Source organism: Protopterus annectens, chromosome 13.part0 (assembly GCF_019279795.1).
Source record: "Protopterus annectens isolate FY-2018-M chromosome 13.part0, PAN1.0, whole genome shotgun sequence".
Classification (NCBI taxonomy): Eukaryota; Metazoa; Chordata; order Ceratodontiformes; family Protopteridae; genus Protopterus; species Protopterus annectens.
In genome coordinates, this window is record NC_056747.1 from 1021151964 (window position 1) to 1021177050 (window position 25087).

At 44.4% G+C, this 25087-nt stretch overlaps 1 protein-coding gene across 7 annotated transcripts in view; it reads right to left on the reverse strand.

The window, feature by feature from the left end:
- MSL1 (MSL complex subunit 1) overlaps positions 1–25087 on the reverse strand; it is a 1034461-nt gene that overhangs the window by 506000 nt on the left and 503374 nt on the right. For all 7 annotated transcript variants that reach the window (XM_044055025.1, XM_044055020.1, XM_044055021.1 and 4 more), the window contains one exon: positions 2067–2131. In XM_044055025.1, the coding sequence (XP_043910960.1) occupies positions 2067–2131 (65 nt within the window). The remainder of the gene's footprint in view (positions 1–2066; positions 2132–25087) is intronic.

Here is a 25087-nt window from a genome sequence, read left to right on the forward strand (position 1 = left end):
CTAAAACCTGGCCCTGCCACTGAAATTTGGATTCCCTTTCATAGCATGCAAGGCTTAGCAGGGGCCGGTGGAAGTGAATCAGGAGCAGTGCAAGCATCATTAAATGCATCATCTACAACAGAGAGAACTGGAGGAATGGCTAAAGGCCTATGTTGTGGTAAATGCAGAAAGGTTCTAAGCCTCTTTCTAGAGTCTGAAAAATCCTGGCCCTGCCACTGAAATTGTTCCCTCATAGCATGCAAGGTTTCCCCAAAGGAAAATTCCTCAGGCGGAGAGGAAGAAGGGATGGACTCTTCAGCATCAGAGTCTTCATAAGGGGAGAAAGAAGCCTCTGGAGGGTTTGTATTATCTGAATCATCAGAGGAATCATCTGTAGAAACTGGTTCAGGGGGCTCTGCTCTAGGCCTCTTCTCTGGAGGTGGGTGAGAGGCCCTGTCTCTGTGAGATTGGGATCCCCGGATTAAAGAAATGAGATCCTCTGCTAGACTAAGCATTTGTGAACTAGAGCTAGGCCTGTGAGAGGGGGTCTTAGCAGGCACACATTTAGTAGTTTTAGCTGCTTTAGCCCTGGCAAAAGCCTTAATGGACATGGATGCAGGTGGCCTAGCAGCTCCACGTGCAGGGGTGGAGATATCCAAGGGGATAGTGTCAGATAATTCCTGAGAAACTGCAAGAGCAGGAGGGATATCAGAAGCCGATTCCACGAGGTTGGAAGAGGCCTCAGTAGGAGGTAAGTTTTCGGCTGAAGGAAGAACCGCTTGCTCAGTTTCAGCCGAAACCGAGACACTCGCGGTTGGCCTAACCTCGGTTTCGGCCGAAACCGCAGACCACGAGTGTCGGTCCTTTTCCTTGCGCTTTTTTGATATTTGCGTAGTCGGAGGATCCGATGGCATAATGTAAGCAAAATCGGAGCCGAAAAACTCCTCAGCAAATTCCGACCGACGTCTAAGCGTCCGTCGGTTAAAAGAAGCACAGGCTAGACAAGCTGCTACGTCGTAGTCTGGGCCTAAACAAGGTAAGCAGTAAGAGTGGAAATCTTTATGAGGTATTTGTTTCCCACAAGTTAAACAGTTATTCACTTTTTCTGACATCGGCTGAGGCAAGAAAGAGTCCCCAACGGGGTACTTAGCTTTTTAGAAGTCTTCGGTAGTAGTAGAAGTATTCGGTAGTAGTAATCTCTGGTTCTGACCGACCGGCACTTGCGAACAGCTTCTGCTTCGGGCGCCACGCGGCAAGAAAGACTGAGGAAAATGGCGTCGGCTGATGCCTTTATACCCGAATAACTGCAGCTGTGACGCCGGGTGAAGTGCGACTCCAGCCGAGGCCAGACCCAGGCTTTGGAATCCGGCCGACCGAAGGGCTGCCTGACGACAGGACAACCCATTTGTAAGGACTGCAGATGCATCCTTGAAGGACATTTTGCTCACTGTAAACAAAGCAACAAGGAGTTCAAAGCACTGATCAGACATCTAGTCTCAAACATAAAACTATGCATAACACACTAATTTACAAATCTCTCAGATATATATATATATATATAAATAATATATATATATATATATATAAAATATATATATATATATATATATATATATATATATATATATATATATATATATATATATATTTTAGGATAATCTGTATGTCGGCTATCAGCCTAAGCATTCTGAAGTTGCATGAGCATTTTACAATGTGCGTTTCATTATACTATCTATAACATGGTTGCAGATGAAAACTGACCCTTGTGGCCCAGTCTAACTGCCTTTAAAATAAGTCATCAAATACAGCAAATATGTAAACAAAACATCTCTAAAGATATACTGCTGAATGTGCACTACAGATTACTCCTTTAAGCACTACACATAATTGGCTTTTCTTGAACATCTGTCTTTTAATTCCACTCTCAATAAACAGAGCTGACTGCATAGTCATCCCAAACATCTACAGCCACACTTTATATCTCCAGGTGTTTCTATGGATACCAATAATGCGAGTGAAACAATAATCTTTTGCTTTGCTTAACATGCAGGATTTTAGAATTCTGAGGCTTTGCAGACTTTACATACCTCTACTACTTCCAATGTGCTTAGATCTTCTAGTGGTTCTATAGGATGCGCCCGCCAAGAAGGAACTGAAATTAAATTAAAAAAAAAAAAAATGGTTATACCTGTACTACTCATTTCAATCACCAAAAGCATCTTAAGGTAAGCATAACATTACTCATCTTAAAACAAAAGTTTAGAAAAAGATGTCCAGTTGAAGACAAATTAAGACAGCAATGTTGGACCCTGGACTCAACAACTCTGTGGACAACAGATGTCCATTCTGAGAAGGCAGGTAGAAGAAAAAGCTTACTGGAAGAAAAAAGTGAAAACACGAATCAGTAGCAACTGCATTGACACACAGTACATTAGCAGAATTTGCTGTACATAACAGTCACAGTCATTGTTAAGCCCAATGGTCACAGTCATAGTTAAGCCCAATGTGCTTTTTTTTTGGACCCAAAATCAGACTTGACTAGGTTATAAAGAGCCACAAGTAATTTTACTAGTCTGCTTTTATATAACTAAATAAAGAGGTAACCTGTAAAGATGATACAAAGGATTGGGAATGGCAGCACAAAAAAAGGACTGCTTCATTGAAGTGAACCTCGGTGAAGTGTGCCACATGAGATGGTGCTGCCCACAATTAGCAGCAGGAGTTCTGCTCATGTGCATTCCATAGGCCCCTCTCCTCTGGGAAAGGAGTAAAGAAACACTGCAATTATCAAAAGTTCAACTCTTGTTAAAGTTCTATTAGTCACACACGGACTACAAGCTACACCTTTGTAGAGGCAAAGAGATGCAAAATTGATTCAAGTTCCACGTTCATGTCAGCCCTATGAATCAAGACCAGCTTCATCAATTGTATACAGCTCTCTTCGGTACATGACCAGGTACAGAGAAGGAAGCAGTTAGCCGGGTCTGCAAGTAGAGTGGGTGAACATAGGAGTGGACTTGAAATGCATAAAAAAGAACCAATGTGACTAGTCACAGCTGAAAACAGTAGAGCAAATATATATATCTATATATATATATCTATATATATCTATATATATCTATATATATATATATCTATATATATCTATATATATATATATCTATATATATATCTATATATATATAAATATATATATATATATATCTATATATATATATATATCTATATATATATATCTATATATCTATATATATATATATATATATATCTATATATATATATCTATATATCTATATATATATATATATATATATATATATATATATCTATATATCTATATATATATATATATATATATATATATATATATATATATATATATATAAAATATGTTGGTGGCACATGGCTCTACATGAAAACATACAGATTCACAACCCCCCCCCACAAAGTTCATAAGGCAGAAGACAATGTAAAGAATAGTTGTGTAAAATCTTACCATAGACATAGATGTCCTTTCTCTTCCATGGTGCAGTATTCTTGTTGTGGGATTTCGTGCCCTCAGGCGAGTCGTACGTCAGCTCCTAAACAAATGTTTCAGCTTGGCTGTTGCAGCTGCGTGGGACGTCACATGTAGGGCCATAAACCAGGGGCCTTAAATGTGACGTCTGCACGCACAATCCTCAAAACCTGAAGTTCAGCAGGTAGAGTAGAAGGCCCAGCAGGAGGAGGTGCCAGTGGGATTTGGACCTATGGACATGCTGGGACAAAAGGAGACTAAAGAGGGGGTTATTGGCAGGTAGGAAGGAATACTGCAACATGGAAGAGAAGGACATCTATGGTTATGGCAAGATTTTGCACAACTATTCTATGTCCTTCTATTCCTATGCTGCAGTATTCCTGTTGTGGGAGAGTACCACAGCTTAGTTGGAAGAAAGGGTGGCGAATGCAGAAGATGATTCTACAAAGCCCTGTAAAACTGGCCTGAAGAATCCTGCACGTGCTCTAGAGACCTGGTCTAACTTGCAGTGTTTGGTGAAAGTGTGGATGGTGGACCATGTGGCTGCGTCCATAATGGAAGACGTGCCCGGACCTTTAGGAAAGCCTTGGATGCGGCCATTGCCCTGGTGGAATGGGCTTTTACTCCCACTGGGGGATTTTTCCCACTGTGGGAGTAGCAAAGACAGATGGCTTTCCTGATCCAACATGCGATAGTTTGGAGACTGCCTAGGCCAATTCTTTGGGATGGAAGGAAACAAAAAGTTGTTTTGATTTCCTAATGGATTTAGTTTTGTCCAGATAAAAATCTTAGTTGTCTGTGTACATCCAGGGAGTGAAGTATGCTCTCCCCTTCATTGGTGGGAGAGGGAAAGAAGGTGTGAAGGTGGATAGATTGGTTTAATGACAAATCGTTGACCACCTTGGGCATAAAGGAAAGGTTAGTTCTCAAGGTTACCCTGTCTTTGTGAAATGTAGTATGGGGGGAAAGCCATTAAGGCTTGTAGCTCTGAAACCCTTCTGGCTGAGGTTATAGCCACTTGTAGAACCGTTTCCCATGTCCACATCTGCAGGGAAGCTGTCCCAGCAGGATTGAACAGGTGTTGGGTAAGCTTTTCCAGGATGAAGATAAGGTCCCACGGCAGAAGGAAAGGCTTTTTTGGAGGTCTAAAGTGTACCACCCCTTTAAGGAAGAGTTTTACATCGAGCCTGGCTAGCAAGGGAGGGTCTAGTGGCAGGCAGGCTGACATTGTGGAAAGATGTACTTTCACTGAAGAATAAGAGAGTCCACATTTTATCAGCTGACACACATAAGAACTGGGGGGGGGGGGATCCGCAATACAAGGGTCCCTTCCCTTGTCTAGACACCATTTAATAAATCTTTCCCATTCAGCTAGGTATGGATTTTCTTGCTGTAGGTTTCCTGGCCTCTCTCAGGACTGAAAGCACGTCCTCTGAGTAATAGTGTCTGAATAGGATCAAAAGTTTATCACCCACACAGTCAGAGATAACATCTGCAAGTGTGGGTGGATGACAGTTCCCTTTTCTTGTGTCAGAAGGTCCACCTTGTAGGGTAACTTGTAGTGAGTGCCCTTTGCTAGATTGCGAGGTAGGGGGCAAGTACAGTTGTGCACAGTTACCATAAATGTAGATGTTCGAGTGTATTCACTGTTGAGGTCATCACATTTGGGTTATCCCTGCCAGGGTAGTCCTCGGCCGGTCCGAACACAAGAGACTTAGTATTTCTGCATCGGTTGCTGTCACTCTAGGACTGATGTCATTAGTATAAAGTAAGGCAGCAAACACCATAACATCAGTTTTTCTTGCCCTAACCTGTCAGGAGCCCCCAAGTAGGAGCCATGTTCTGGTGGAAGAAACCCCACCAGTGGAGAATAAATACCAATATGTTTCCTCCTTTATTTTGAGCAGTACCCTGGAGATAAGAGGAAGTGGAGGAAAGGCATAGACCGATAGGTTGACCCAGGGGAAGGACAGGGAATCCACTGTTTCTAGGGCGTCAAAAACCACAGTGCAAGGTGTGTTTAGTTACTTGACTTGTAGAATGCATTAACTCTTGGAACTCTCTAGATTCTGCCCAAGCAGGAAAAGAAGACATATTTTGTTTAAGGAGTTCCAGAGTATGTTGGTGAAATTTCAGCATATGGAACTGACAGTTTTGCGCCCTGATAGGAAAAGTAGCTGAGGTGTATACTTTTTTACCCATCTGTCCAGTGCTCAGGAATCCCTATCTGAGGGGGTGGGATTCTTAGCAGAGGTTGCTTTAATTCCTTTAGCCCCTTTAGAAATTACCTCAAGGTCAGCAGTAGGATTCTTAAAGAGAAATTTGTGAGAGTCAGGGACTCTATAATACCGGTCTGGTTTTCTGGGTGCAGGAAGGAGGATGTCAGGAGTCGAGCTGGATTCCAGGAAAACATCCTCCACAACATCCAGGACTGGGGGGGGGGGGGGGGGGCAAGGGTCTGTGCTGTGGAAGATCCAGGAATTCCCTAAGTCTCTTTTTAGAGTGAGGGTAGTCTTGACTCTCCCATTGGAAATGCTCCCTTACGGTATGCAGGCTTTCCCCAAAGGAAAAATCCTCTGGGGGAGAGGCTGAAGGAACTGAATCTTCCGCATCAGAGTCCCCATAAGTAGAGACGGGTTGCATGTCTTCATATAGGTTCACAGATTAGTACTAGGCTATGTGACCTTGAGGGCCATTTTAAGACTAGCCAATTACCCCATGTAAGAATCAAACCCTGCACCTTGTGTCTGTAAGGTAAACACCTTAACCATTATGCCAACCTCCCACTCCATCACATTCATCTGACTCTTGTTCAGACAGAACTACAGGGGATAGATCTCTTTTCTTTTTGGAGGGGGTAGCTTGGCTTCCCCTGATCAGCATAAGGTCTTCTGTCATTTTAAGCATTTGAGACTGAGGCAAGAAAGCAGGTACTTGAGAGTGGGTCATAGGTTTTTTGGGTGTGGTCCGTACCCTGGGCCTTAGAAACTCGGTTGTTTTTGAAAGAACAGTAGTCACAAAAGAAGACGTCTGTTTGTGTCAAGAATCGGTAGTGTGAAGGACTTCCTCGGAAGCCGGTGCCTGCTCAGCAGCTCCGGACCCATCCAAGGTAGAGACGACAGCAGGATCCTTAGTCGAAGAAGAGTTTTGCAGCATACTGGACTCTAAAAGGGTCTCAGTAGCGGCCTGCGAATCCACAGAAGTGGGCATCAGGGGCTGCGAATGCTCCTCATTGAGAACCAGAGAACTGACTACTAGCTTAACGGAAGCGTCGTCGGTAGGTTTGGACCTGTGCGGTTTCTCTCTCTCTTTATCTTTAAGTTTTTTTGGAAGATCTGCTGTCGGATGACTTACCAAAGCCATATCAGTGTTCGAGGACTGTAAGCAAAAATATCTGGCTACAATAAGGGCCCGACGACGGATAGTTCTGGCATAAAACAAAGCACAGAAGTGACAACGGGGGACGTCGTGGTCTGGGCCCAAAACAAGTGACGCAGTGAGAGTGGAAGTCTCGGTGTGGTATTTTATTTACAATTATTAACTTTTTCTGGCATCGGTTAGTGCAAGAAAAAAGGATCTCCAACGGGGTACTTAGCTTTAGAAGACTTCAACTTCATTTCGGTAGATGAAAACTCAGGTAGTGGCCAACTGGCACTCGTGCGAACTGCTTCTGGCTCCACGGCAAGGAAGACTGATGTAATGGCGTTGGCTGCCTTACTTTATACTACTGATGACCTGATGTCAGTCCTGGAGCGACAGCAACTGAAGCAAAAATACCAAGTCTCTGGTACTCGGGCTGGCCGAAGGCTACCCTGGCAGGGATAACCCAAATGTGATGACTGCAACAATGAAACCTATGAACCTATGAAACATGAAAAAACATCCAGTGCTGCCTTGGCCAGTAGGGAGTCACCAACAAGATTTTCGGTTTGTCTCTCCCGATTTTCAATCAGGAGGACTTTCTGAATCAGTGGGGGGGGGGGGGGGGGGGGCATAAAGAAACTTCCCCTCCCAGAAGATGTTGAAAGCATCTACCCTCCAGGCTAGAGGGGGGTAGGTCTTTGAGCAGAAGGTCTGCAGCTGCTTGTTCTGGGGGGAGGCAAACAGGTCTAAGAAGACCGTCCTGTCCAGCATCCATTCGTGTTGTGGAGAGAATGTCCTGCTTACAAGATCTGCTTGCTTGTTGTCCTGCGAGGGAATGTAGGTTGCCTGCAGGGACAAGTTGTGGCGAGAGGCTAGATCCCATATCACCAGGGTTAGTCTGCACAGCTGACATGCCTTTGTCCCTCCCTGTTTGTTTTGGTACCACATTACAGTGGCATTGTCTGTTACTATTTGAAGAACCCCTGGTAGAAGCAGAGGGGTAAAGGTTTTTAGAGCTAATAAGACTGCTGTCATATCCCCTCACACTGATGTGTTTGGCCCTCAAGGGTGCCAGGTTGCTTGAACCCTGTAAGATGCCAATGTGGCTCTCCACCCTGAATCTGAGTCATCTGTATGCATTACCCGGGTTGGGGGCGGGGGGGGGGGGAGGGGGCTGTAGTGGAAGCCCCGAGTTTAGCTGGACTTGTTGGATCCACCAGCTGACCTCTTTCTTTAGACAGGGGAGAAGGGGGATTACTTGCTCCAAGTTATTCGGGTGCTGGGACCAAATATTTTTCAGGTACCACTGTAGCTTGCGCATATGCATTCTGGCCAATGGGGGCCATAGGGATGGTTGTTGCCATTAAGCCCAGGAGTTGTAGGAATTGCCTTGCAGTTATTACCTGTGTCTGTAGCAGCTCTTTGAAGTGGGAGGTCAGGGATTGGACCTTGTCTTGTGGAAGACTAGCCTTCATTATGTCCGTTCGGATTCTGCAACCCAGAAAAATCTTGTCCTGTTCTGGGCTCAAGGAAGACTTTGGAAAGTTGAGGGTGAACCCTAGATTTTGTAGAAGGGACATGGTGAAATGCAGATGATTTGAGAGGGTATTTTTGCACTCTGTCAGTATTAGGATGCCATCTAGATAGGAGTAAATCTGAATTCCCTGAGTTCTGCAAAAGGCAATGGCCGGGGCCAGGCATTTTGTGAACACTCGGGGGGCAGTGAACAAACCAAAGGGCAAAGCAGTAAATTAGAAATGAGAAGAGGGCCCAGAGAAATGCAGAAATATTCTGTGGGAAGGTCTGTTGGGTACGTGTATACTTTTTACCTAAAATTCATAAGGATCTTCACAACCCCCCAGGCAGACCCATTGTCTCTGGCAAAAATTCATTAACCGAGCCATTATCTTTGTTTCTAACCAAACATTTACAGCCCCTTTTACAATGTGTACTATCCAGGATCAGGGACACTACTGAATTTTTGCAAATCATTTCAGACACACAACTTGAGCCAGACTGGTTACTTTGCATCTTAGATGTTAAATCATTATACACGAACATTCCTCATTGGGCTGGTTTGGAAGCTTTGGAATATTGGCTCAATAAGACAGAACTATATAGGCCAGGTTTCAACACTCTTTTGGTGTGCTTGATGGAACCATGTACTGACTAAGAATGTTTTTTTCTATAAGGGAAAATGTTATTTGCAAACGAAGGGGACAGCCATGGGTGCTTCTTTCACACCCATATACACAGATCTGTTCACGGCGTATTTTGAAGAACAGGTCATTTATGACAGGTCTCACAATATTTATAATTTATATTGATGAGATGGACATCTGGCGTAGGTACTGAGATGATTGCTGGTTGGTATGGAGGTCCGATAGTGAATATCTCTCAGAATTTATCACTTATTTGAATGATAATACATGGGGAATCGAATTTTCTGTCAGCTGTGATAAAAATAAAATAATTTTTTTTTAGATGTTTTGGTTTGCTGTACATCAGATCATACGCTGTCTACAGAAATTCACCATAAATTCCCCGAAAACAATTCACTACTTCATGCCTCCAGCTTCCATCCCCCACACACTTGCAAAAACATTCCCAAATCTCAGTTCATGTTATCAAACGCATCTGTTCTGATCAAGACACATATACACGCTTCAGGGATGATCTTGTACACAGATTTCACGACCGTGGATACAAAATGGGTCATCTTATACACACCAAACATATTGTTGATAGTATGAAACGTGAAGATTTAATACATTATAAGTCCAGCAATAAATCCAAATCCGAACCTCCCAGATTCATCACCACTTATGGACGCAACACCAATACACTGTTCAATATGGTCCGACATAATTGGAATATATTAACATGTGAACCCAAACTTCAGGAAATCCTTGGTGAAAGATGTTCATTTTCTTTTCGTAAAGGCAAAAACTTATCTGCTTTCTTGAATCATTTCAAACACTGTGATACCAAAACCAGTCACACCATACAAACTACATTATCAGGAGAACCTTTACTTGGATGCTTTCCTTGCGGACATTGCACATATTGCACGAAGCTACTTAAAACCAAAAGTTTTACAAGCCAAAATACCCCAGAGGTGTATAATATAAAATTCTTTGCTAATTGTTCCTCTGATTGGGTCATTTACTTGGCCAAGTGCAATTGTTCTGCATTTTATGTGGGTCAAACTTCAAGACCATTGAAACTACGCATATCTGAGCATCTCAGTGATATCAGGAATAAGAGGGAAACGAATGCCTTATACAAACATTCTTTAAATCATCATAATGCATGTTTCAGTTTCATCATTATTGACAAAATTTTGAGATCCAGAAACAATAAATTAGGCTGGCATGATTTATTGAATTCAATGGAGAAAAAAATGGATTATTAAACTTGGTGGGCTCTTTAAGCCTGGGCTCAATGAACATTTGTAATGAATGACATGATTCAAGGAATTTATTATAAATAGGTTCTTTTTTTGTATTCAACTTAAACACTGAAGAAAGCTATGTAAAGTAACTGCCGAAACCGGTCTGTTGAATAGAACCTAATACTTTATTATTAAAGTATTTTCCATTAATTCTATGTGCCTTGTTTGCTGGTCCATTTTTGCTTTGTGTACTTTCCCTTTAGGACCCTGCAGCTGCCGTACTCACAGAGGCTGCTTAATTTTCGGTACGTGTAAGTAGACCTTCCTTTAGGTCTAAGGTGGCCATGAAGGCCTTGGCTGGTATGAGTGGAAGCATAGTAGGAAGTGACAGGATTTTGAAGGTGGGCACCTCAAGGTGAAGATTTAAGAAGGAGAGGTCTAAGATGGGTCTCTATGGGCTGTCTTTTTTGCGAACCATGAAGAGACGGGAGTAGAAACCTTTTCCTTCCTGCCCTGAGGGAACTGGTTCTATCGTACCCATCTTCAGAAGGTCTGTCAGAACCTGTGGAAAGAGATGCTGTTGGTTTTTGGGAGGGAAAGAGATGCATCCTATGGGTGGTTTTACTTTCCAGGAGAGGAAATATACTTTTTGTATTATGGATAGTACCCATCTGTGTGAAGTTATGGTTTCCAAGAAGGGGAGGCAGTGGGATAGGCGGACTGAGAGTGGTAGGGGGGCAAGGCAGTCACACACGGTTGGAGCCTCCTCTGTCCTGAAAAGACTCTCTAGGTTGAGGATGCAGGGCAGCAGGTCTGGAAGTGGTGGGTCTTCTTGCGCCTCTTCTAGATCTGGAAGCGGAAGTATTCGCCTGGGCCGGGTTTCATCTCACAAAGGTGGCTTTAGCTGGACAGTTTCTGTAGTACTTGGGAATAGGGGGCACCAATAAATGTTTTATGTCCTGCAATTCTTTACTTTTTCTTGCAGATTCTTAAAAAGATCTGCAGATTGTTTTCCAAAAAGGAAACTGTGGTCCAGGGGGGCATCCAAGATCTTTGACTTAAAATCTTCTGAGAGATTTTGAAGTCTCAGCCAGAGGTATCTCCTGAGAACTGAAGCAAATGCTGCAGAGCAGGCAGATGCTTTTGCAGCATCATAGCGGCATCTAGTAGAGTGTCTGGCTACCTGTGTAGCCAGAGAAAGTTTGGAGGAGATGTCAGCCTGAGTGGGGCAGTCAGAGATAGTGGCCAGCATGGAAGAGGCTCGAGAGACAAAGTCCAGAGCATATTTAGTCATATCCGTCTGATAATTAATGGCTCTGAAAGCCAAAGTGGAGGAGGTGTATACCTTCTTACCAATCCTGTCCACAGATTTGCTGTCTTTATCTGTGTGTAGGAGTGAGGTGGAGGGGAGGAGTCTGGATTGCTTATCAGGATAGGTGTGGCAATCACTGCTGGGTCTGCTAAGGGAGGTTTCATTAAGAATTTCTGCTCATCAGGCACCTTGTAGAAGCGATCTGGTCCACTTGGGGACAGGTGGTTGTGAGTCTGGAGAATTAGATGCAGAGTTAAAGGCATCCAGGTATGTAGGCAGAACTGGTGGAACAGAAGAGGACAGGGATTCTACTTGGAAGAAGCTCAAAATACCTCTTTTGGGTATTAGACTTGTGAGGTATCCTATTTGAAGTAATCTTTCATTTTTGGTGATTGTCTCACCAAATGCGATATCCTCAAGGGGTGCATCTCCCTTTATAGATTCCTCATCAGGAAAATAATACTCTTGGGGTGAAGCAATTTGGGAGTTGTAAGATATTGAGTCCTCAGAGGAGGAAAAGGAGGTGTCATGTTTTTCCCTAACCTGAGATGTGGGGGGGCTGAAGCAGGCCTAGGGCTGAGCAAAGGTAGAGCAGTGGAGGATGAGGCTGAAGGCCTAATGGCCATAAAGGCCTGCATCAGGGAAGAAATGAAGGACTGCCAATCAAGTAGGCCTTCTGCAGTGGGAGAAGTATGCTTGGTTTTCTGTTTCCTGCATTTTTGCTGGGGTAGACATTGGAGCAGGCCTGGAATCGGGTCTGATAGGGACCGCACCCGAAGGCGGGATCCTGGTCGGAGGTTCCACTGATTCTGGTTCCCCTCTTAACCCTGATGGTAGTCAGGGTCTGGGTTGGCTCGGGGACATGCCGGCCGTCAGCTGAGCAAAGATTCCACAAAGGTAGTCGTTGAAGTTGACGGATCTGCCGGGTGTCCCTCAGCTCCTAAATCAGCAGCTGGCGGGGTGTCCTGTAACGGAGCTGCAAAAGAAGAAGGCCTAGGAAACTTGGCTTTCTTACGCAGAGGTTCTGACGTGGCATCTGAGGCGAGATCCATCCTTAGGGCTAACCGCTTAAGGTGCTGGTTTTCTAGGTTAAGCGCGGCCAGATGGCTGCGTAGAGTCTTTGGCACAAACGACTGACAAATGGAGCAAGCAGTAAGGTCGTGTTACAGGCCTAGGCAAAAAACACACCGATCATGGGAGTCTTTATGGTGCATCTGACACCCGCTTTGGCATTTACCCATTTTACCTGACATCGGCTATAAATTGCTACAACAAACCAAGCCTATGCAATAAGAATCAGATATGAAGAAAAAAACCCAATGGGTTACTTAGCTTTATTGAGATGTCTGACGTGAAGGAGCGAACACACGATGTGTAGGTCTGTGGCTGAAAAGTTATGAGGATTGTGCGTGCAGACTTCACATTTAAGGACCCTGGTTTATGGCTCGACATGTGACGTCCCACGCAGTTGCAACAGCCAAGCTGAAGCTTTTGTATATTAGCCGACGTACAAGTCGCCTGAGGGCAGGAAATCCCACAAGAATACTGCAACACAGGAATAGAAGGACATCTACAGTGTTCCAGGCTTGCAAATTAAAATATGCTAGTATAACCTCAAGGCTACAGAAGTTTAAATAACAAGCTGTGAATAAGCTTGACATGTTTGGACAAGAGGCGAAATGGTGAGACTTGATATTCTGCAACATTCAGTGCTATACCATTTTGTCCAATTAACTCAAGCTTGAAAATAATCCTTTTTCTTTACCATTTGCTATAGAATAAAAACAATAATAATAAACTATTATCTAAAATTTCTGTTTCAACAAGAGATTATTGACATTACAGCAACAAAAGAGCAAAGCCATGAATCAGGAAAAAAACATCTTAAATCAGAAGTGTGGGAAAGTACAGTTTTGTACCTACCATAAATGTAGATGTTCGAGTGCTAATACAGCTGCAGTCATAACAGATGGGTTCTCCTGCCGTCAGGCGGGTCCTCGGTCGGCCGAATTCCAAAGTCTAGGTCCGGTGTCGGTTGTCGTCGCTTCTTCCCTGACGTCAGTGCGACAGGGGTATAAAAGAACCAGCCAACGCCATTTTCTTCAGTTTTTCTTGCCCCAGATGTCAGGTGCCCCCAGAAGGAAGGCAATACATAAATTTGTGTAATAAAGCAATGCCATATAATCAAAATACAGTAGTGCAAGCAAATACATCAAGAATGAATACCCCAATCAGGTTGCATGAGGAGATGTTAGCCAATAGGCCTGTCCCAAGAGGGAAGGGGAGGGAAACCTGGACTGCAGCTGTATTAGCACTCGAACATCTACATTTATGGTAGGTACAAAACTGTACTATGTTCATCGTGCATACAGCTGCAGTCATAACATATGGGTAGAATCCCAAAGCTAAGAAAGGGGTGGTAGGCACTAGGTGGAACTAGGAGGAGCCAGAATGCCCTGCAAGACTGCAGTGGCAAAGCCCGCTCTAGATTTGGAGTATAGTGGAAGGTGGTAGTGCTTGGAGAAGGTATGCACAGAACTCCAAGTGGCTGCTTCCAAAATATCTTTGGTAGGAACTCCTCTGAGAAAAGCTGCAGAGGTAGCCGTGGCCCTTGTGGAGTGAGATCTGATGCCTGTAGGTACAGTTTTGCCGTGAAAAGAATAGCAAAAGCGTATGCAGTGGGCTATCCATTTTGAGATTGTCTGTTTGGAAACTGGCTTTCCTTGAGCTCCTATAGCATAGGACACAAAGAGCTGTTTTGATTTTCTGAAAGGCTTTGTTCTGTCCAAATAATAACGCAGTTGTCTGTGGATGTCCAAGGAATGTAGTAATCTCTCCCCTTTGTTTTGAGGATTAGGATAAAAGGTAGGTAAGTGTATAGCCTGATTCAAAGCTACCCTGGATACCACTTTTGGCATAAAGGACGGGTTGGTTCGTAAGGAAACTCTGTCCTGATGGAAGATGATAAAAGGCTGCACAGCCATGAGAGCTTGTAGTTCCCATACCCTAAGAGCTGATGTAATAGCCAGAAGGAAAGTTGTTTTGCAGGACAAATATTGCAAATCTGATGAGGCAGCTGGCTCAAAAGGAGGCAAGGTCAGTTTTTCTAGAATGAAATTGAGATCCCAAGCAGGTATTGGTTGTTTCCTTGGGGGTTTTAGATTCTTAGCCCCTCTGAGGAACCGCCTTAAGAGGGGGTGAGAGAATAAGGGTGGATCACTGTTGTATTCTGCAGAAATGGCTGAGGCATGGATTTTGATGGAGAAGAATGAAAGTGCACTCCTTAGCAGCTCAGCTAGATACTGTAATATTTGAGGTAAGTTCAGTTTTCCAGGATCCTGGCCCTTTTTCTCATTCCAGACACAAACCCGTTTCCATTTTGCTGAGTAAGCTTTTCTAGTAGACGGCCTTCTGGCCTCCAAAATGACATCCTGCACCTCCTTGGAGAGTAGGGTTTGTTGTGATGCTAAGGAATCTTCCATGTGGCTAGATTGAGTGTTTTTTAGCTGACTGTGAAGAGTTTTGAAGCTGTGCTGAGTCAGAACAAGAGGCATTAGAGGCAGGGTCCATGGCGGGGAATGCGTCAGGCTCCTCAGGAGTGGGTACCAGTGTTGTCTTGGCCAGTCTGGAGCAATGAGAATCATCTTTGGTCTGTCTGCTCTGGTTTTTAATAGAACTTTGGGCAGCAGAGGAAGAGGTGGGAAGGCATAAACTGTCATTGATGTCCAACTGAGAGAGAGAGTGTCCACTCTCCAGGCCTTTGGATGAAAAATCCTTGAGCAGAATTTTGTCAATTGGTGATTTTTGTGGGAGGCAAACAGATCTATGTCTGGCCTTCCCCATGCTTGAATTATCTCTGTAAAAACTTGAGGATGCAACTTCCATTCGTGTGGATCTGTCATATTTCTGCTTAGGTTTTCTGCCAGTGTGTTTTCCTTGCCTGGCAAGTACTGTGCTTGTAGTTCGATTTGTAAGTCCAGGGCAATGTTCCAAAGTGACATGGCCAGTCTGCATAGGGGGTAAGAATGGGTTCCTCCCTGTTTGTTTATGTACCACATTACTGTGGTGTTGTCCGTTCTTGTCAATAGTTGACCTGGTTGCGTTCTTATCAATAGTTGACCTGGTTGCAGAAGGTCTTTGAAAGCTATAATAGCATTTATTACTGCTAGCATCTCCTTTTGATTGATGTGAAGGTGCTTTTCTTTTTGGGACCATTTGCCCTGAATGCACCGATCTGTCATGGGCGCCCCCCAGGCGTAGTCTGAGGCGTCTGTTGTGATGATTTGATTTGCTTGAGGCTTGTTGAATGGGAGACCTGTGTTTGTTTGGCATGCTTGAGCCCACCACAGAAATTCCTTTTGAAGACATGGAATTAGTGGTATTATTGTTTCCAAACTGTGGCTGTGTTGAGACCATAGGTTTTTCAGGTACCAATGAAGTTTCCTCATATGCAGCTTTGCACATGGGATTAGTAAGATGCAAGATGCCATGAATCCCAGAGCCTGCAGGATTTTCCTTGCAGTCAGCCTGGTGCAATTTGCTAGTGTTCTGAAGTATTGAGTTAGTTGCCCCTGCTTCTCTGGCGTGAGGTAGGCCATCTGGATGTTTGTGTCCAAGTTGGCACCCAGGAAAATTATTTTCCGAGAGGGTATTAGCCTTGATTTCTTTTTGTTGACTGTGTATCCCAGAGAATTCAACAACAATATTACATAAGCCAAATGTTTCAGAAGAATGTGCTTGCTGTCCGCTTGGATCAGGCAGTCGTCCAAATAGGGGTATATTTGTATCCCTTGAAGTCTGCAGTAGGCAATTACTGATGCCAGGCATTTCATGAATACTCTGGGTGCAGTAGATAAGCCAAAGGGCAATGCAGAGAATTGATAATGGGTTGAACCTGCAAGAAATCTGAGGTATCTTCTGCAATTTTGTCTGATTGGGACATGCTGGTATGCCTCCTTGAGGTCCAATGTTACCAGCCAAGACTCCCTGCCCAGCATGGGAAGAAGCTGCTGTAGAGTGAGCATCTTGAATTTTGGTACGAGTAGAAATGTGTTTAGGATGGATAAGTCCAAAATAGGTCTCCAATCTTTTCCCTTCCTTGGCACCAGGAACAGTCTGGAATAAAAACCTTGACCTTGTTCGTGTGTAGGTACCTCTTGAATAGCTTTCATGTCGAAGAGATCTGAAATTTGTCTTTGTGCCTCTGCCCTTTGATTGTGTGGCAGGTTTGGCATGCCTCTCATTTTTGGAAGGGTGTGAAAATGGAATCTGTAGCCTCTGTTTATAATGTCCAGGATCCATTTGTCTTTTGTGACAATATGCCAATTTTTTGAAAATAATGCCAGTTTTCCGCCTAAGGGTGCTGCCATTTGAGTCTTGCTTGGCATGTAAAGGGGAAAGTCATTGGGCTTGCTTTCTGAATGGTTGCGAGTTATCCTTACCACCTCTTTGTGTAGGAGCTTGCCATTGTCTGCCTCTAAACGATCCTTGGGATTGCCCTCTGCCCCCTCGGGCGCCTGTATCTACCTCTTTGGGGTCTGTCCGTGGCTGGAAAGGACCAATTTTTGGAAGGCCATTTTCTACTGAAACGTGGGGGGTGTACCTGTAGAAAATCTTTCACTGTTTGCATTGATTTAGCCTTTTCCTCCATTTTCCTTAATACCTCCTCAGCATTAGCACCAAATAATACATCCTTTTGTAGAGGGGCATCTAGTAATTTAGCTTTGACATGATCTGGTAAGGTTTGTTCCTTGAGCCAGGCATGTCTACATATGACTGATCCTGCAACAGCAGCTCTACATGAGGCCTCTAGAGCATCAAAACCACATTGTAAGGTATGTTTACCCACTTGTTCTGCACTGTGCATCAAATCCTGCAACTCCTTCAAGTCTGGTTGTTCAGGTTGTGACATTTTACTTCTCAATTGTGATAACAAAAACTGTTGGTACTTTAGCATATGGAACTGACAGTTTAATGCCCTCATGGTTAAGGTGGCCGAGGTATATACCTTTTTTCCCCACCTTTCTAAGGATCTGGAATCTCTCTCGGAAAGTAATGGATTTTTAGCAGTGGAGGCCTTAATTCCCTTGGGGCCCTGTGAGATGGTTTCTGGGTCAGCAGCGTGGCTTTTGTATAGAAATTGGTGCGAGTCAGGGACCCTGTAGTACCTGTCAGGCTTGACAGGGGCTGGAGGTAGAGAATCTGGGTTAAGGCAGGCCTCCGAGTACACATCAACTAGTATCTACAAGACAGGAGGTATAGCCAGAGGCCTGTGCTGAGGTAGCAAGAGAAATTCCCTAAGCCTTTTCTTGGAATCTGAATAATCTTGGCCTTCCCAGTGGAAGTGTTCCCTTAAGGTATGCAAAGTTTCCCCAAATGAGTAATCCTCTGGGGGGATACAGATGGAATGGACTCCTCTGCATCGGAGTCTTCAAAAGGGGAGTAAGAATGTTCCTGTTCATCAGAGTGCTCTGACATAATGGAGCCCTGATCAGAGGAGGGGGATTCTTCCTCCACTCTGGGCCTTTTGTCCGGGGGGGTTTGAGAACCCCTGATAAGAGTAATTAAATCCTCAGCCATTTTAAGCATCTGTTTTTTAGGCATGGGGCCTGGAGATGGGCCCTGTGTAGCTTGCCTCTTAGAATGCATGGCTGCTTTAGACTTAGTGAAAGCCTTTATGGAAAAAGAAGAGGAAGGTCTGAAGACACCTTGAGAGGAGGTAGACCCGTCCACAGTTTGAGATTCACCTCCAAGAGTGGCTTCGATATTTGTAGTCGGGGTGTGGGCCGAGGAGCCTGCGACCTCGGGCACAGGAGACACCGCCAATGAAGTGTCGTCGGTAGTCAGGGGCTGCGTAGGCGCCTTGCTGAGAACCGGACCACGTGTAGTCGGCTTTGGCGGGGTGTCGGTAGAGGCCGCGGACCTCGTGTGTCGGTCCTTATCTTTGCGCTTTTTAGACAAAACTGGAGTCGGAGTATCCGACGACATAATATAGTTAAATGTTTTGCCAAAATAATGCTGGGCGAACTCCGCCCGATGCTTAATGGTGCGCTTGTTGAATGTAGCTCAAAAGCGACAGACCGAGACGTTGTGGTCTGGGCCTAAACAAGGAATACAGAGGGAATGGAAATCCTTATGCGGTATTTGCTTCCCACATGAAATACAATTATTAACTTTGTCTGACATCGGTCTGAGGCAAGAAAAGTTTCCCCAACGGGGTACTTAGGTTTCAAGAAGACTTCGGTTGCAAAATTTTCGTAATTTCAGGAGCTGGCCGACCGGCACTTGCGAACTGCTTCTGCTTCGGGCACCGCGCGGCAAGAAAGACTGAAGAAAATGGCGTTGGCTGGTTCTTTTATACCCCTGTCGCACTGACGTCAGGGAAGAAGCGACGACAACCGACACCGGACCTAGACTTTGGAATTCGGCCGACCGAGGACCCGCCTGACGGCAGGAGAACCCATCTGTTATGACTGCAGCTGTATGCACGATGAACATCAGGTGACAAGAGGACAAGGAAGTAGCTTAAAAAAAGGACAGGAAACGCACAACTGCATGAGACACAATTACAAGGACGCATCAAACAATGGCAACAAATGTCACCCATAGGCCTAAGGTTATCATAAAGAAGGCGGCTGACTACTGGCAGGGAGAAGCAGAAGGCAAAACAAATTCTTTAGACAGAATGGGCAGTGTAAAAGAAACCAGCATGACACTCTTACTTGGTGGATTTGAAAATGCTACACACCAAGGAGAACACTGACATGGGCACATTGTGCGAATGCTTCATATCTAGCCATAAGAAAGCAGTCAAGACCTATGCTAATAAAGTTGGAATTATGTCAGCAGAAAGAGTCGATTCTGGCAAAACTATGGCAGGAGGGGAATTCTTAAAAGCTGGAGGCACCAAAATGTTTGTGGATGATGATTATTCACTGTAGACAGGCAGAAGAATAACAAGTTTATCCCGGAAGTCAGGAGGTCTGAGATTCAAGTCACCATATCTAGCTGTCTTCAGAATATTTTCCATGGAGGGTCAAAGACGTTTTTGGATGTAGAACACGCTAAGGAGGAAATAGAAAGTTTTATTTACAAAACGTGAGTCAGCAAGCTGAAGGAGACTCTGCATGTCAAGCTAAAGACGACTCTGCATCTCAACCTTCAGATATTAACACAGCCCATAAAGTTATTAAACCAATGCAGTTTTTTTTCTATTGTTCCAAAGGACAATGCTTGAGCAAACAGAAAAGCCAAGGAGAAGACAAAGAATCAGGAATACCTTGGACATGAATGAGAGACCACTGGTTGGTAGATAAGAGATTATCAGGAAAAAGACCAGAAACAGTGTGAAATTAGTGAATAAATGGTAGGACTGTAAAACAATCAATTCCATTAGATATAGTTTACACAGTGTGTGACTGAAAAAGGAAGCTTAATGACCGTGTTTAACTGGTGGGTGAACTGTAAAGTACAGTTGTGTACCTACCATAAATGTAGATGTCCGAGTGTATTCACTGTTGCAGTCATTACACTTGGGTTATCCTGCTGGCAGGCTACCCGCACTCGGCCTGAATTCCAAAGTCCTGGTCTGGCGTCGGTTGCTGTCGCCTCTACCCTGACGTCAGTGCGCCAGGAGTATACAAGATGCAGCTGACGCCATTTTCTTCAGTTTTTCTTGCCCCAGATGTCAGGTGCCCCCAAAAGGGTAGGCTAAAAACATTGCTTATAAAGAGCATGTTGTGTCTTTCGGCTTTTCCCAGTTAGGGGTCGCCACAGTGGAACTCCGGTGCGCTAATGACTGGCAGTAATTTTCACGTGCAGAGTTGCCAGCCCTGACGCACAACCTTCAAAGAAGGTACGCCCATTCAAGCATGTCTCCACGCAGAAGACGCTCTAGCTGAGAATCGAACCAGACAGCGTCTTACTGTGAGGCTACAACACTACTGTAGCACCACCACCGCGATCTATTGCTTATAAAGAGCATGCACTAAAATAAACAATACCTTCATCTACAAGCAAATACACCACATAGGTTGTATAGAATAGAAAAGTACAGAAAAGTCCCAGCAAAGAAAGGGGGATGGTGGGTGGGTAACCTGGACTGCAACAGTGAATACACTCGAACATCTACATTTATGGTAGGTACACAACTGTACTATGTTCATCGTGTTTCACTGTTGCAGTCATTACACTTGGGTTTAATCCCAAAGCTGAGGTTGGGCGGCTGGGTCTAAATAGAATTTGGAGTGGCTATGAGGCCCTGCAGAACTGCAGTGGCAAAGCCTGCTCTGGATTTAGAGTAAAGAGGCAAGTGGTAGTGCTTGGTAAAAGTGTACACTGAACTCCAAGTTGCAGCCTCCATAACTTCCTTGGTTGGTACTCCTCTGAGAAAGGCTGCTGATGTGGCTGCTGCCCTGGTCGAATGTGACCTAATGCCCTTAGGCACTGATTTGCCATGCTGTGCATAGCAGAAACGAATGCAGTGTCCTATCCATTTTGAAATAGTCTGCTTTGAGATGGCCTTTCCTTGTGATCCTACAGCATATGCTACTAAAAGTTGCTGAGTCTTTCTGAAAGCCTTAGTTTTGTCCAAGTAGAAGTGTAGCTGCCTGTGTATGTCCAAAGAATGCAGAAGTATCTCCCCTTTATTCTGGGGATTTGGACAAAAAGTAGGCAAATGATTGGTTTGATTAAGAGCCACACTGGATACTACCTTTGGCATAAATGTTGGGTTTGTCCATAGAGAAACCCTGTCCGGATGGAAAATGATAAAAGGTTCCACTGCCATTAATGCCTGTAACTCTGATACTCTTCTTGCTGAAGTTATTGCTAGGAGGATAGCTGTTTTCCATGATAAGAATTTTATCTCAGCTGTATTGGCTGGCTCAAAAGGAGGCAGTGTGAGCTTTTCCAAGACAAAATTGAGATCCCACGCAAGTATTGGTGCTCTCCTTGGAGGTCTTATGTTTTTGGCCCCTCTGAGGTACTGCCTTAGCAGTGGATGTGAAAAAATAGGTGGTTCCGTATTGTAATGAGCTAAAATGGCAGAGGCATGGATCATAACTGATGAGGACAGGCCCTTGTCCAGCATCTCAGTTAGGTATTGTAAAATCTGAGGGACATTTGGAACAAGTGGTTCAATTCCTTGTGCCTGATTCCAAGCACAGAATCTCTTCCATTTTTCTGCTTAGGATTTTCTGGTGCTGGGCCTCTTGGCTTCCAAAATGACATCCATAACTGCTTTAGAGAGAGGTGTGTTCTGAGTGGTTACATTATTCGCCATGCAGTCAGATTTAAGGTTCTGAGTTGGCTGTGCAGGATCTGATTGTCTTGTTGGGTCAGAAGATGAGGAATTTGAGGTAAAGTCAAGGCTGGGCCTTGAGACAAGCTCTTTAGGACTGGGTACCAGTGCTGGAGTGGCCAGTCTGGGGCAATCAGAATCATTTTTGGCTTCTCTTGTCTGACCTTTAGAAGTACCTTGGGGAGGAGAGGCAGTGGTGGAAAGGCATAAACTGCCAGGGTTTTCCAGCTGAATGACAGAGCATCCACGTTCCATGCTTGTGTGTGATGTCCTTGTGCAGAATCTTTGTAGTTGACAGTTGAGGGGAGACAAATAGATCTATGTCGGGGCATCCCCATTTCCTTGTTATCATGCTGAAGACTAGTGGATCTAGTTTCCTCTCGTGAGGGTCCATGAGGTTTCTGCTTAGTTCGTCTGCCAGAGTATTTGTCTTTCCTGGCAGGAATTGTGCTTGCAGGTGCACTTAATAGGTCAATGCTGTGTTCCACAAGTTCATAGCTTGCCTGCAGAGGGGGTAGGAATGTGTGCCCCCTTGCTTATGTACCATATGACTGTAGTGTTGTCCGTCTTTAGCAATAGTTGCCCTGGATGGAGTAGATCCTTGAAGGCTGTCAGGGCATTCTGTACAGCTAGCATCTCTTTTTGATTGATATGAAGATGCATTTGGCTTGTGGGCCACGAGCCCTGAATACATTTTCCTGCCATGTGTGCCCCCCAGGCATAATCCGATGCATCCGTTGTTAGTGTCTGCCTGGCTGTGGGTAAAGTGAATGGCTGTCCCTTGTTGTGGTGACAGGCCAGTGCCCACCATCCAAACTCCTGTTGCAGGCAGGGAATGAGAGTAACTATTGTTTCCAGGCTGTGGCAATGTTGAGTCCAAACACTTTTTAGATACCATTGTAGCTTCCTCATATGCAGTCTTGCATATGGAATTAGCAGAATGCAGGATACCATGAAGCCCAAAGCCTGCAGAATTTTTATTGCAGGTAACTGGGTCACTGTTGCCATCATTTGGAAGTAATGAGTCAGTTGCTTTTGTTTGTCTGGCGTGAGATAAGCCATCTGGGCAGTTGTATTTAAGCTTGCACCCAGGAATATTATCTCTTGAGAGGGCACTTGTTTTGATTTATTTTCGTTTACTGTGTACCCTAGGCAAATTAGTAATCTTTTTACAAACGCCAGATGCTTTAATAGAATGTCCTTGCTTTCTGCTTGAATAAGGCAGTCGTCCAAGTAGGGATATATTTGAATTCCTTTCTGTCTGCAAAATGCAATTACTGGTGCCAGGCATTTTGTGAAGACCCTGGGCGCAGTAGAAAAGCCAAAGGGCAGTGCAGAGAATTGGTAGTGTATTGAGCCAGCTTTGAATCCGAGGTATCTTCTGCAAGATTGTCTGATTGGGACATGCAGGTATGCCTCTTTGAGGTCCAAAGTTACGAGCCAAGCCTTCTTGCCCAACATGGGCAGAAGTTGCTTAGTGTCAACATTTTGAATTCTGGAACTTCCAGAAAAGTATTTAGAATATACAGGTCTAGTATTGGTCTCCAAGCTTTGTCCTTTCTGGGTACCAAGAAAAGTCTTGAGTAAAATCCTTGCCCTTGCTCTTGCTGTGGTACTCTTTGAATGGCCCTCATGTCCACGAGAGATGAAATTTGCTTTTGTGCCTCTGCCCATTGATTGTGTGGCAGGTCTGGCATACCTTTTGTCTTTGGCAGGGTGTGAAAGTGGAACCTATAGCCCTGAGAAACAATATTCAGCACCCATTTGTCCTGGGTAATCATGTGCCAATTTTGTGAGAAAAGTGCTAGCTTTCCCCCTAAGGGTGCTGCCAAAAGGTAAGTGCTTGGCACTGGAAGTGGGAAGTCATTGGGACCGTTTCCTATAAGGTTGTGATTTGTCTTCTCCGCTTTTGGAGGCGGGAGCACCCCATTGTTTAGGCCTGTATGAGCCTTGGGCCTGAGATCTGCCTCTTTGTGGCCTGACACTGGAAAGGACCAGTTCTTAGAAGGCCAGTTCCTGCTAAATCTGGGTGGCTGAACCTGTAAGAAATCCTTGACTGTCTGCATTGATTTAGTTTTATCCTCCATTTTCTTTAACACCTCTTCTGCCTTAACACCAAACAAAGTATCATGCTGTAATGAAGCATCCAATAATTGTGCTTTAACATGATCAGGCAGACTCTGTTCCTTTAACCAAGCATGCCTTCGAATGACAGAGCCTGTAACTGCGGACCTGCAAGAAGCCTCTAGTGAATCAAAACCACATTGCAAATATGTTTTCCCACTTGTTCAGCTGCATGCGATAAATAGTACAGTTATGTTCCTACCATAAATGTAGATGTTCGAGTGTATTCACTGTTGCAGTCATTACACTTGGGTTATCCTGCTGGCAGGCTACCCGCAGTTGGCCAGAATTCCAAAGTCTAGGCCCGGCGTCGGTTGCTGTCGCCTTTTCCCTGAGGTCAGTGCTCCAGGGGTATAAAATATGCAGCCGATGCCATTTTCTTCTGTTTTTCTTGCCCAATATGTCAGGTGCCCCCAAATAGGTAGGCTAAAAAAAATTATGCCAAGAAGCATGCATGTACTAAAATAAACATTACCTTCATCTACAAGCAAATACACCACATAGGTTGTATAAAATAGAGAAGTACAGAAAAGTCACAGCAAAGAAAAGGGGGATGGTGGGTGGGTAACCTGGACTGCAACAGGGAATACACTCGAACATCTACATTTATGGTAGGTACACAACTGTACTATGTTCATCGTGTTTCACTGTTGCAGTCATTATACGTGGGTTGAATCACAAAGCTGAGGTTGGGTGGCTGGGCCTAAATAGGATTAGGAGAGACTACAAGGCCCTGCAGAACTGCGGTGGCAAAGCCTGCTCTGGATTTAGAGTAGAGAGGTAAGTGGTAGTGCTTGGTAAAAGTGTGCACTGAACTCCAGGTTGCAGCCTCTAAAATGTCTTTGGTTGGTACTCCTCTGAGGAAGGCTGCTGAAGTGGCTGCTGCTCTGGTTGAATGTGGCCTAATGCCCTTAGGCACTGGTTTGCCATGTTGTGAACAGCAGAAACGAATGCAGTGTCCTATCCATTTTGAAATAGTCTGTTTTGAGATAGGCTTTCCTTGTGATCCTGCAGCATAAGCTACAAACAGTTGCTCAGTTTTTCTGAAAGCTTTTGTTTTGTCCAAATAGAAGCGTAGCTGTCTGTGTATGTCCAAAG